At 39.0% G+C, this 14,803-nt stretch overlaps 1 protein-coding gene across 1 annotated transcript; it reads right to left on the bottom strand.

Annotated features, from left to right (window-relative positions):
* Nucleotides 1-2,946: 2,946 nt before the first annotated feature.
* LPPGAMMA (Phosphatidic acid phosphatase (PAP2) family protein) lies at nt 2,947-4,409 on the bottom strand. Its single transcript, XM_087689057.1, has one exon. It carries the CDS (start codon nt 3,779-3,781, stop codon nt 3,104-3,106), a length of 678 nt encoding a protein of 225 aa, XP_087545183.1. The 5' UTR covers nt 3,782-4,409; the 3' UTR covers nt 2,947-3,103.
* Between the last annotated feature and the right edge of the window lie 10,394 nt (nt 4,410-14,803).

Here is a 14,803-nt window from a genome sequence, read left to right on the forward strand (position 1 = left end):
AAACTTTTCAATATTGAAAATAGAACTATCAGCCGATAAATCTTCCATGATGACTACAAATGTTAGCAAACGACAAGGATATAGACTTCTGTAAATTCAACAAAACAATTCAAAGATTAATCTAGAGGGCAAGAAAAAGAGCGAGAACAAAGGAGAATATAGCTATCAACCAATTGCAATCAAAAGAGTGCCAAAACAAATTATCAACTTTCCAAAAGAATGTTGAAAATCATAATTATAGCAATGTTGAAATAAAGACAACAGTATATGTCAATCCAACAGTGAGCAAATAGCCAAGAAAGCAAGCTCCCAATGCCAAGGATATCCGACTAGCAATTGGGATGCAAAGAATATAACTATAAGTGATGTCTAAGTATAGACTATCAATACCAAAGACTGTCACACGAACTCAATAACAGTGAACCATACATTCTATAAGCATAAACATCATGCATATAGAAGATCTCAAGACTAACTACAAAGATCGGCTAAATGCACAATTAACTGAGCAAAGAGCAATGACGCTCAATAATAACCAATATGCATATATATATCATTGACAAACTATTGACAAAGGTCAGTATCGATGCCCAAAGTATATGAAATCAAATCACCCCATAAGCTAAGGTAATTGTGTCCAATAGCATACAAGAACATATACATGAACCAAGAGTCCCAATATCTCAAAGAACCAAGCTCTACCAAGGAAATACAAGCGTCTCTGACTAGAAGTAAATCTAGAATACAAAGTGAGCAAGCAAAGCTCAAGACATATACATTAAAGCATTCAAGGAACCCAAGTGCATCGCAGATACATTCGAGAGGACAAGTGTCCAATGAAGCTTCAAGACCTGTAAATGAGTAAACATAGAAGCACGTGGCAAGTACTCAAATACATTCAATGTAGCTCAAAGCTAAGCCTTAAATGTCACCCTAAACATATCTGAGTATATACATTAGTGCTAAGCATTCACATACGCATATGATATACCCGAGAAGCATATAAACTTCAATACATAAGAGTTTTCCCAATTAACTACTTGCTGCCCAAACAGTGTGCAACAGTGAATACCCTTTCAAAACTGAGCTAATGCAAGCTCAAATGTATCCGAAAAGCACCTCAAGACATCCACAAATGATCGAGGTTAAATGAAACTCTCCCAGACCTATATACAGCAGGTCTGTTGTAAATAACAGCAATAACAGAGATTGAAAAGCTCCAAAATGATGCTCAAGTACAAGCACCAATTCTGAAAAGCAAGCCAAAGTGTTTGTTAAGTGCTGGGGAGGAGTAGGAAGTCATTGATGTGTTCTGCAGATCAGGGCCTCAAAATCAGGCACAATTCACATTGCTGGTGCTGGTCTTGCTAGCTACTACTGAGCCTCAAGCAATGGTCAATGAACTCCGTAGAAGCCCTGGAACAAGTCTCAACAACTGGGACAAGCCGAGAGGAAGTGGAAGCACAATGCATACCTTGAAGCAAGAGAGTAAGAGAGAGAGAGCCTCCACTTACTCAATAGTCACAGAAAGAATAAGGAATGAAGTGACAATGATGGGCGTCCACCAATTGCAGTATACAAGTGTGCGAGTACAATTTACAATGAGTAAATGTGGGCAGCTAGGCACAGGCGCCTTTACCCCCAACATTAACTGTAACCGTCTAGAAATTCTCTGACTATGCCTTTTGGCTGCAACTGAAGGTGGTCAATCTGACTGGACTTGTCTAAACTGAGATGTTCTAGGTAATCATTTGAAGCTGGGATACCACACACACCATCTGTGCCACCATCTCAGATGTCTAATAGTGAAGCTGGCGAAACTCCAGCAGAATCCCCTACCAGATATCCATGTCTATTGTGGACAGGAGAGAATTACAAAAGGAGGTTGAGGCCTGATCCAGTAAAAAGGAACAAGAGGAGACCTGCATGGTCGCTGTCCTCGAAACAAAACTGTCATACGGCAGGACTAGTCAAAGGGAGAAAACTGTGAGAACTGCCTGGCAACCATCCATGAGGAAATGCAGTAACACAGGTCTGAACTGAGGTTTTGCAGCCTTGTCCTGATGCAAAACACAGGGCTGGAAATTCTATAGCACACCTGTTGCTTTACTGGTGAATGCTGTGGTGTTTTAAAAATGCAGCTCTTCTGAGACTGAAGAATGTGAAATTTGCATACCTGCAGACATTGAATCATGATTGGAAGGAATTTGGCCACTAAGACACAGCTCTCCACGGCCTGAAAATCTGAAAATGCAACCTGAGTCAGGTCAACCATGGCCCTAGGTTGCTACAAGGTCTTCTCATGAGGCTGGGAGGGCTGGATTCACAGGAAAGCGACCAAATCTGATTCTAGAAACCACTCTTATACCAAATATTAACTCACTGGCCATGTACCAGGGGGGTGCCAGCTTGCTGAGTATATGAATTCAAGACGGGGACACCACACCTATAAGCCAACTTGGTCATGCTGACAATAATGAGGAATGAATGTGGTACTTATGTCAGAACACAAATGGCATGAATGCTTTCTAGAACGTGACTTCTCAACAGTAAATGTCTAGGTCATTACCCAGCTACCTTACCACAAAACTAATACCAACTATCACTTCAAGTACCTAGTACAGACACAACACAACTATATAACCGTAGGACCAAAAAACTAGAGGTGAAACCTCATAAGCCCAAATCCACGGTTGCTTTATACAATAACAATTCTGGAGTCCAGTTGATGTTCTGGAAAACAAATATTATGCCATCTCTGTATAACATGCATTCACAAAACTTGTTCTTAGTTCACTGAAGCCTCATACAGATGAGTCTAATTCCAGTTTGAAGTATGAGACATAGACTTCAAATGGCACATCCATGGAACAAGTTCCACTTGATTCCACACGAGTGTCATGTGCAAAACTGATCATACTGCAACTTGTATAAGCGACTGATGCATAAAACAAGAAATAATAAACGAATAAATAGAGAATAAAACTACACAAGTGGTTTCCTGAACTGATAATTGTGACTTCTTCAAGAACGTCAGAGCACACCATGATCCAGAGGCTATGGTGCAGTCATAACCATAAAGAGAAGATGCCAAGTGAATGTATTAGTCAGTTGAAAGTTTTGAGCCACTCTTGGACTCTGCCAGTATTCGAGCTGCTCTACAGTTCTCATACTCGAAAAGAATCACATTGGGGATATGGGTGCTGTCTCTGATATAGAAGAATCTACATATAGGCAAGTCTTCTAGCAAAGGGAACGTGTGCACCAGCACAACATTCACAATCAGAAACCATACTGTTCCCAAGATCAATCCCAGGCAACCCCCCGCCATCACTTGTGCAGGAGAGTGATATCCCAAGTAAATTCTAGAGTACATCACAAGAATGGCAAAGGGCCAGGGCAGTGCCATGGTGAGTAGCTTTCCCCAAAGAGTTGAGAATGTTAGCCTCCTAGCTGCAAGGAGAGTGATATAAATGGAAAAGAAAGCCATATACACAGAGTGGCTGGACGGCCATCCATGTGAGTCACACATCTCCAATGCCTCACATGTCAATGGCCGGGCCTCCTTTACAGCCTTCTTCACAAACTCGCTGAAGAATTGAGCTATAAACAATCCCAGTGCAAAGAACATTGCCTGCAGCTCTCTTCTAAAAATGAAATGACTGAGGAACCCTCCAAGGCTGATGAAGACAGGCAATAGGGAGGCCCAGGCCATGAGCAAGCCAACGGAATCACCAGCTTCGTAGCGCACATGGGTGAGAGTCACAGCTTTGAGGGTCATGATGATGAAGGCCCCAGGAATGATGATTACAACAACTGCAACAATGGCGGTAGCAGCTAATTTTTACTGCTTTCAGACGATGCGCTGCTGAAATGGTGGCCGCACCCCGCACCTCTGTCTCTGCTGTGATGATGAAGGACAATTGCAAGGATGGCAAAAACAGATAATCTGTACAGCTATGTCTCTAAAAGACACGCCTAGTGTCCCTCTCAGCTCTGATAAAAGCTTCACGCAGACACACCGAGTGCAACTGTCTGATCTGATAAAATCTTCCGTAAGCTCTGCAATCCTCTCCCACTTGAGGCGAGTGTATCAGACAAAGAACAGCAGATGAATCTGCAGAGATCTGCTCCTCGGACTGCCTGTTAGGGATGGTGGAGTCTGTGTACACCTGAGTTAGTTCAGGGATGTGACAGAGATTAAGATCGGACCGACGAGCATGAGATCCATCCCACTACGAAAGCCAATGGAAGCATAACAGATTCACGATTCTAGCAGGGTCATGGCCCATTCGTTGTCGTTAGCAGTTGATCTTCATGTCGATCGAGACTTAAGAGCGTGGCCAAATTCTCCTCTTTGGCCTGCTGGCCCCCGGGACCATTAGTGGCTTTTGGGGGAGGGGGGATTTACCATTAGTGGCTTTCCCCCCCTTATCTTTTGGTGGGGGGCGGGAAGGGGGGCTTTTGCTTTTATCATTAAAATTTAAAAAAAATATAAGAAAATACATTTTTCGTAAGAATAAAGACTTATTGTTATAACACTTTGGATGAGTCACATGTATCTTCTTGTTTCATACCTAATCAGGGTTCGAAAGAGAGCCACTCCACATTCAAAATAGACCTTATCTTTTCCCTCTTTCTCCGTTTTCTTTGCATCTTTTGATGCTATCACTTGCTCCTTCTTAGGGCCAGGATACACACACATCAATTGACTTGCATAAGTGGAGAAAGTTACTGATTACCTACATGTGTCATGTACTTCTCATCTTTAAACCCATACAAATAGAAATGTAGTGTGGTTCATGAAGTTGCTCTAAATTGGTGGTATTTCATGAGCTCAAACAAGCTAATGTGATGTGGCTCAAAATAATTTGTCGCAATCCTCTCTCTTAGAGATCGAGACTAGTTTCTCTCTCTCTCTCTCTCTCTCTCTCTCTCTCTCTCTCTCTCTCTCTCTCTCTCTCTCTCATCTGCACAAGTCGTCAAAGTAGGCTCCATTTGGTTATGTACTTGCACATGGAGGTAACACTAGGCAATGAGTTGAGTCCCTCATCCAAGTCAATTTACGTGCCTGGGGAGGGGCTCTTAACAATCTATGAAAAGAGGCCATGGCCCATGGTTGGATGCAAAGTCATTGCATGGCTTCATTGTTTTTGTTCATAATTTTTTTTGTTAGGTTCCTTGTCTTAGGTATGTGGATCACATGTGTGTCTTGTGGTAGTTGGTACAAAAGGCAATTCTTGACTCTATCTCTTTAATTTGCCAATTGTATTCCTACATCTTCACCATGAAGGTAAACTTCCTTTTAGCAACATGTTTCTTCTATTCCTTTTTGTTTTGTCCTTTTCCTAGAATTAGAGCAAGCATGCAATTTCTTCAAGTGCTGTTAAACCTACAAAGATTTGATGTATTTCTCCATCTCTTGCAAGACAAGGCCAATGCTCCCATTGTTGAATCTTCCTTTGCTTTCTTGCATTCACAAGCTTGAGCAAAGATAGCACATTCTATTAGGAGCTTGAGTACAATCAAGCTATGTTGAGAGGTAGCTTGTGCTAAAGGGAGTGGAAGGTCTTGAAAGATGAATCTAGAGTTTCATCTAATTCCACCATTGGGTTGAGCTCTTTCAGGAGCCAACATTGTGGCTCCATTATTGATAGCATGCTCATAGTGTGACAAAATCTACTTTCCTTAGTTGCTTGCATTCCTCCCCTTATATAGGAATAGTTGTGACCTCGACACCCCTAGCTAGGCTAGAAGGGATAATGTTCAATAGTTGCTCAAATACCTCTTTTTAAGCAACACCATTTGGATGCCAATACGATGCACACACTTAGCTAGTCTAATAATCTTCAAGACTACCTTGCAACAATACATTCGGGCCTCAGCCCAAAAGGATTGAATTTGAGGGTTGCTAAACTTCTAAGGTCTTCCTAAAGCAACAATCTAAGTCCCATCATAAGGAGATCACTTTGTACCCTCTCAAGGATATGATGAACACTAATCACACTTGGCTGATAGAGAGTAGGGTGATCTTTAAAACTTCTAGAGCCTCGAATCAATAGTCTAGCATGCACCATTCCCCTAAAAGAATGTTGGTTTAGGTTCTATCCTACTACTTAGACAATCATTATTTTTCAACTTTGATCCTAAACGATAGTGTGGAAAGTCACTTGGCTATTTGGTTCCACCTCTCCACATAATGGAGTTTTCATGACCTCCATTATTTCACATTTCACCCACTCACCCTCCCGAGTAACATCTAGTTGATTTAAATAGTTCATGCTATCATACCATTTTAACTTATGCAAACTTCCTTTTATTATCCCACTAGACAAGGATGATCCTTAGGAACAATACATTAGTAATCAAATATCAGAGAACAAATCCATTTGATTAGGGTTTGATTTCTTTATTATGACCCATGTAATATCCCAATTTCTATGAAGTTGTTCTATTAGATTCCTTGCAAGGATTCTCGAGTCTCAACTCCTCAAAGTCATTCCACCCCTTATCTAGAATTTGAGGTCTTTCATCCCTATCTATGAAAGAGGATCATGAAGTTCTAGATCCCTATCATAATGTAGTGAGGGATTTACTTGCTCAAAGCCCCTCTAAGCTCTTCCACCTAAGGTGATGAAGCAACAATGTCCTTGTCCTTTTTCATCACTTGGCTCATGACCCTAACACACACATCAATGCTTTAGAGGGCCTAGACGTGTGAGCTTGACAATGGAAGATTAATTACTCCCTTGTTGTTGGTTCCCATAATAGAGATTGTTATGGCTTCGTTAGCTTTGACATTACCTCTAACACACATGGACTTCTTCTCCGCATTTATTTCTCTCTTAGGTCTCACATTGGTTTGCAATTATTGCTTTTGATAAGAACCTTAGATAGAATCAACAAATGAAGCAAGGGATAGGGAGAATAGTTGAGAAGGGAGGGAGGTGGCATTCTTTCCTCTTTATTTTCTCTCTCTGCCACTTAAAAGAGCTATTTTCGATGCTCAAGGAGTGCACTTAGAAAATGTATATGTATTATGTGCAATTAATGAAAGGGCTAGTTTATTTGACAAAATTAGGGTAAATTTATAAGATTATTTACAAAATGAGATTTTTTAAGTTTAAATTGGAAAGATGGCTACAAGTTTCTTTATTTTATTACCTTATAACATGTAAATAAAATGGAGGTTTCATTACTATTTAGATACACATGATCTGGATAGTTTCTTATAGGTGTACCCTCATGTCCTTTCTCTCTCACCCCTTCCTCTCCTTCCTCTTACTATTCTCTCTTCCACTATCCCTCATCGCCTCTCTTACTCTCACTACCCACCCATGTCTATTTAAAGGTGCACAACCATCATCTACACCCACATTGTTTTAGCATGAGTACTTTACCACTATTCTCCTACTATTCCTCTAATGCACTCTTTCCTATGTCAAGATCAGCCTTGCCCTTTTACTGCTTCAAAAAGTTTTGCATTAGCGGTGGTATAACATCCTTTGCTTTCTTTATGGATCAAAGCAAGGTAGCATAAGCTTGTCTAAGTGACAAGGATAACACTTGGGGGCTGTTGCTAATGCCAGTGAAGCCCGTTAGATTTTTTAGTCACTAATTGTCCACCTATTAGGTTTGCAACTATCCAATGGTCCCTCTCTCTTACATGCTATTGTTATACTTGTAATGATTCTAGTATCATTCTAGCAAGTGTTAGTAATCATGTAACCTTTCCTTATCTATCAATGATGTGACTTCTAGTATTAATGAAACATCTTGTTTTAAGTCTTACAAAAAGTTATTGCTTCGTAGTAACAATAACATACACACACACACACACACACACACTCTCTCTCTCTCTCTCTCTCTCTCTCTCTCTCTCTCTCTCTCTCTCTCTCTCTCTCTCTCTCTCTCTCTCTCTCTCTCTCTCTCTCTCTCTCTCTCTCTCTCTCTCTCTCTCTCTCTCTCTCTCTCTCCCAAAAGGGTAGCCTCAAAAGGGTTGCACCTTCCAATGTGTACTATGTTTGCGAGGGGGGTTATGGTTTGTTTATATAGATCTTAGGAGGCAATTTTACATGCATGGAGGGTTTTAACGTATCACTTTTTATTGTTGCTCGTTAATAGGATGGGTTGAGGAACCATTGAATTGGGAGGGAGGGAACTTCGATTTCAGCTGCCAACCATTCATGGAGAAAGAGGGCTATTTCATCCTACTACCCTTGTGTTCATCATCTTCATCCACTCGTCATCATTGACCTCATCTGAATTGAGATCCTCTCCAACACATCTTCAATGCTTTTCGATTTAGGGTGGCGGGTAGATCATCAATCCTTCCTCTTTTGGAAAAATAATATCATTTTAAAATCTCTATTAAGGTTTTTTACATTTGAACTTAAAGAGGGAGATTCACATATGGTATTAGGAACAATGCACCCTTCCTCCTTTGATGAACTCGAGAGGTCCTCATCATGACAAAAATTGGAGGTACATTTTCAAAAGTGGTTCAATAAAATTTATACTTTTATTGCTAAGGTAATTACAATTATCTTTCCTTTATAATATTCTAGTAGATAATGTCTAGGAAATAGAATTAGCTCATCATTGGTGAGATGGTTAGGGTCTAGACTCGAGAGTGGCCAAATTGTTCTTTTTGGCCTAGCCCCTTAGTGTTGGGGGACTATTAATGCTTTCTTTTTTTTGGGGGGGGGGGGGGATATGCTTTTTCTTATTAGAAAAATTTAAAATGAGGAAAAAACACTTCTTTTGCAAGAAAAGATATTTTAGTTTGTGTGTCTTCTTGTTTGGTACCTAAATTAGGGTTTGAAAGAGGGCTACTCTACTATGAAAATAACCCTTATCTTTTCCTCTTTACTTGTTTGCTTTGCGTCTTGTGATGCTATCACCTAGTCCTTCTTAGGGCCAAAACACGCATAGGTAAATTGACTTGCATAAGTGCACAGAGGTATCGATTACCTGCATGTGTCATGTACTTCTTATCTTAGACTCCATAAAAAAAGAAACTTAGTGTGGTTTATGAAGTTTCTCTAAAATTGGTGGTACTTCATAAACTAAAACAAGGTAATGTGACATGACTTGAAATAATTTGTCACAATCCTCCCTCTTATAGATTGAGACTAGTTGATCTCCTCCTTTTGTCACTTACATCACTTTCTCTCTCATATGCACAAGTCATCAAAGTAGGATCCACTTGGTTGTGTAGTTGCACATGGAGGTAACATTGGATAATGGGTTGAGTCCCTTGTCCAGGTCAATTTATGTGTGAGGAGCAACTCATAGCAAGCTATGCAACAAGGCCATGGCCCAGGGTTGGATGCAAAGTCATTACATGGCATTATTACTTTTATTCATAAATTTTTTTTTTAGGTTCCTTGCCTTAGGTTTGTGGATCGTATGTGTGTCTTTTAGTGGTAATTGGTACAAAAGGTGGTTCTTGAATCTATCTCTATAATTTTCCAATTGTATTCCTGCATCCTCACCATGAAGGTAAACTTTCTTTTAGCAACATGTTTATTTTATTCCTTTTTGCTTTGTTCTTTTCCCAAAATTAGAGCAAGGCATGTAGTTTTTACAAGTGTTGTTTAACCTATAGGGATTTGATGCATTTCTCCATCTCCTGCATTTACATATGTGGACCATATCCATAATGAAAGATAATTATTATGTGATGCATTTTTTAAAGCACTTTAAAATTTGATGTAGTTCACAAGACAAGGTCAATGCACCCACTATTGAATCTTCCTTTGCTTTCTTGCATTCATAAGCTTGAGGAGAGATAGCAAAGTCTATTAGGAACTTTAGTACAAACAAGCTATGTTGAGAGGTAGCTTGTGCCAAAGGTAGCTTCATCCAATTCCACAATTGGGTTGAGCTCTTTCAAGGCTCAACGTTTTGGCTCCATTATTGACAAAGTGCTCATAGTGTGACAAAATCTACCCTCCTTGGTTTCTCATATTCTTCCCCTTACATAGAAACAGTTGTGGCCTAGCCACCCCTAGCTAGGCTAGAGGAGGTAGTGTTCAATAGTTGCACAAACACCTCTTTCTATCCCAATAAGCTGCACAAACTTAGTGAGTTTGATGATCTTCCAAATTATCTTGCAGCAATACATCAAGGCCTCAACCCAAAAGGATTGAATTTGAGGGTTCTAAACTTCTAAGGTCTTCCTGTAACAACAATCTAAGACCCATCATAAGGAGATTACTTTGCACCCTCTCAAGGATGAGAGTAACTAACATCACACTTGGTTCATAGCAGAGAGTGGGGAGATATTTTAAACTTCCATAGCGTCAAGTATCAATACTCTAGCACACACCATTCCCCCTAAAACAATGTTGGTTTAGGTTCTTTCCTACTACGTAGACAATCATTATTATTCAACTTTGATCCTAAATGATAGCATAGAAAGCCACTTGGCTAATTGGGTCCACCCATCCATATAATAGAGTTGTCACATGACCTCCATTCTTTTGCTTTTCACCCATTCATCTGCCAGGAACATCTAGTTGTCTTAAACAATTCATGCTATCATACAGTTTTAACATACACAAACAACTTCCTTTTGTAATCCCATTAGGTAAGGACAATCTTTAGGAGCAATACATTTCCTTTTGATTATCTATGCAAGATCCCAACTTCTATGAAGTTGTTCTATTAGATTCCTTGCAAGGATTCTCGAGTCTCAACTCCTCAAAGTCATGCCACCCCTTATCTAGAATTTGAGGTCTTTCATCCCTATCTAGGAAAGAGGATCATGAAGTTCTACATACCTATCATAGTGTACTGAGGGATTTACTTGCTTAAAGCCCCTCTAAGCTCCTCCACCTAAGGTGATGAAGCAACAATGTCCTTGTCCTTTTTCATCACTTGGCTTATGACCCTAACACACACATCAATGCTATAAAAGGCCTAGACGTGTTAGCTTGACAATGGAAGGTTAATTACTCCCTTGTTGTTGGTTCTCATAATAGAGATTATTGTGGCCTCGTTAGCTTTGACATTACCTCTAACACACATGGACTTCTTCTCCACATTTGTTTCTCTCTTAGGTCTCACATTGGTTTGCAGTTATTGCTTTTGATAAGAACCTTAGATAGAATCAACAAATGAAGCAAGGGATAGGGAGAATAGTTGAGAAGGGATGGAGGTGGCATTCTTTCCTCTTTATTTTCTCTCTCTGCCACCTAAAAGAGCTATTTTCAATGCTCAAGGAGTGTACTTAGAAAATGCATATGTATTACATGTAATTAATGAAAGGGTCATTTTATTTGACAAAATTAGGATAAATTTATAATATTATTTGCATGAGGAGCTTTTTAAATTCAAATTGGAAAGACTCTCCCAAGTTTCTTAAGAAAAAGAATTTAGTTTATTACCTTATAACATTTAAGTCCTCTCTCTCTCTCTCTCTCTCTCTCTCTCTCTCTCTCTCTCTCTCTCTCTCTCTCTCTCTCTCTCTCTCTCTCTCTCTCAAAAGGGTTGCACCTTCCAACGTGTATTGTGTTTAGATGGGGGTTACGTTGTGTTTATAGATCTTCGGAAGGGATTTACATGAGAGCTTCAATTTTGGCAACTAGCTATTCATGGAAAAGGAGAGTTATTTCATCCTACTTCCCTTGTGTTCATCTTCATCCATTCCTTATCATTGACCCTTGAATTGATATTATCTTCAACACATCTTCAATGCTTTTCAATTTCAAGATGGTGGGCAGATCATTAGTCCTTCTTCTTTTGGAAAAAAAATCATTTAAAATTTTATCTTAAGGTTTATTGCCTTTGAACTTAAAGAGGGGGATGTACACATGGTATTCCCTTTCTCCTTTAATGAAATTGAAATGTCCTCACATCACAACAAAAACTTGATGTACATTTTCAAAAGTGGTAAAATAAATTTTATAATTTTATTTGGAAGGAAATTGTGATGATCTTTCCTTTATAATATTCTAGTACATTTTCACTAAGGAAGTAGAGTATGATCATTATTGGTGAGATGGCTAGGGTTTAGAATATATGATTAAGCAAGTTGACAATCGAAATTTGCACTCTACTTCAACTTCCAATGTGTAGTCAATCTCTCACTTTCCAATGATGGTGTAAGCTTGTGGTCTAGCTACACAATGCGTTATTAGGTAGATTTCTTCTTCCTCGAGCATGATGATGTCTTTCCAAATTGGTAATTCTTGTATAGTTGGGTTATTCAAACCTGAAGTAGCCAAGCTCATTTTATTTGTAACCTTCTATTTGTGCATTCTGCCCTAAAATGAACCACTTATTTGCAAATGTAGAATATACAATTTTCTTGATTTTCTTCGGCTTTTGCTACCATGTAAGCATGACCATTTTTTAGGTAAGGTCTTGCACCATAGTAATTTTCAAGGACTTTTCTTGGAATATAAGCATCCCTACTATCTTTGCTAAAATCCCTTACCAAGGGCTTAGCTATTCAACACTATACGATCTCCATCTTTGAAGACACAATTCTCTTGTGCAAACACCCCTAAATCTCGAACCTTGTTGGTACTACACGCATGGACACCTAAATATTGCACACAAGGAGGGTTACATATGAGGGTATGTTTACAAGGATAATGATGAAGTTATTTAATTAACTTAGTTGGTACTAGTTAGTAAGCTAACTACACTAGTTCTTATAACAACAACAACAATAGATTATTATTATTGTTATAGTATTAAGATATTTAATTGGATTAGTTAGTAGTAGTTAGTGAGATGACTAGTCTATTTCCTAAGAAAAGCTAAGTTAGTAATTATAATTAGTTAATCAAAATAGTTAGTTGGTTTAGTAGGTTAGCTAAGTTAATTTGTTTAATTAGTAAGATAGACTGCCAGGAGAGAGAGAGAGAGAGAGAGAGAGAGAGAGAGAGAGAGAGAGAGAGAGAGAGAGAGAGAAAGTGTGTGTGATTTCGCTCCACCATCCTTTTCCCTCCTATCATTTCTCCCTCTCCTCACCAAGTTATGCTTATTTCTACAAAGAATCAGGTGAGGCTTTTGAGACTCTCTAAGGCATTCATGTGGGATATTGAGACTGAGTGGTGGAGACATCACTAATCACAAAATACATGGTATAGTCTACTAATCAAGCATGTATCTAACTGAATTTGATTCCCTTAGAATGGACATTTGATTGTAGGAGTTTGATACAAATACAATGTACAAGAAAAGACTTGGGCAAAATGTTTTTCTAAGTTAATTAGAGTAGCAACAAGAATTGGGAGGTTGCAAAAGAAGAATGGATGTACAACTAGTGCTATAGGGCACAATAAGTAAATCATATTGTTGAGCTATGGCATTGTTAGAAAGGAAAAATATTCATAAGTATGTGCCAAGCCATTGCTTTAGTGTGCTAAGTTCCAAGTTGGTGGGGGTAGTTTAAAGAGTGAAGTAAAACATAGTTGTTCCCTTGAATACCACCTAGTGTCTACATAGTCGTATTTTAAGCAAAGATTGAAACTGTACAATGGTATCACAAAAACAGTTGGGACATGAAATTGTACAATGGTATCACAAAAATCGTTGGGACATGAAGAGGTATACAGATGCAATGTGTTTCCTGAACCATACCTTATGATTGTATGGGAACATTGTTATCTAGGATAGGGATTGTGCAATGGTATCTCGTGCATATGTGGACGTGTTGTCACCAAAGATAGGGATCATGCGATGCATTAAATGTTAGTGCATGCATGGATGTGTTATTATCAAAGATAGGGGTCATCCAATGATATCGACTTGAAGATGTTTGCAAATACCATTATTGCTTAGAATGGATTTACTATTTGTTAAAGATACATCTACTCGATATGGTTGTTTGTGAATGTGATTGAAGAGAATATCATGGTTGTTTTGTGAATGTTCTTGATGAAATGATCTTGGAAGAATTGTGATTGGAATCATACTCTTGCCCTAAGTCTTGTTGAGGTTTGATGTCACCTATGACTAGGAAATTATTACCACTAAGAGTGTGGGATTGCCATGTAGGACAATGACGTTAAACATACGAGGAAGGTTTCCTCATATGGAAGGAAGCATGGGGCTAGATGGGGGTCCTATTCATATCAACATTAATCCCAAATTAGTCCTACAATGAGAGAAGAAATACTTAGTGGCCATGGTGTGTGGGCACTGAAGAGACCTTGATTTTGGAAAAGGGTAAGGGTGGGGGACCTTGGAAGTGGTTGGATATCAGTATGGAATGAGTCTAGGACTTGAGAAGGGGTCAATTATTATCAATGCCTAGATTGAGGTTGGGACCCAAGAAGGGATGAGATATCAGTGGACTTGGATTGAGGGTGGAAATTTGGATGTATTAATGAACTCATCCAGTCTCAAATTGAGGTCGGTTAAAGTTAACTAAATAAAAATGTTCTTGCAAATAATTATTGAAAAAAGATCATTTTCAACTATATTTGTGTTTATGCTTAAAGAATGTGTAAAGAGCCTTAGGTAATGGGGTAATTAAAAAAGCTAATTGTATATGTGTGCATAGTGTGGTAGGAGCCTAATTAAACAATTAAAACGTCAGGTGGGTGGGTGAAAAGCAAGTGGATAGCCATCAGACACAATGTATCCTATGGATGGGTGGACTAGATAAATTTATAGAAAGGGACGAATGTTGGTTGTTGAGTCATAGAGCATGGCTAGCATTGTTTTAGGGGGCCACAATAAGACTATGCCTAGGTAGAGAGGTTGAAACTTAGCTCCCCCTCATCTATCACTCTCTTTGAACCAAATGTAGTGTTATTCCATTATTGGTTGTGATTGGTTG

The sequence above is a fragment of the Lygodium microphyllum genome, chromosome 12 (assembly GCF_053477565.2).
Source record: "Lygodium microphyllum isolate KBCC chromosome 12, Lygodium_microphyllum_v1.1.10, whole genome shotgun sequence".
Classification (NCBI taxonomy): Eukaryota; Viridiplantae; Streptophyta; class Polypodiopsida; order Schizaeales; family Lygodiaceae; genus Lygodium; species Lygodium microphyllum.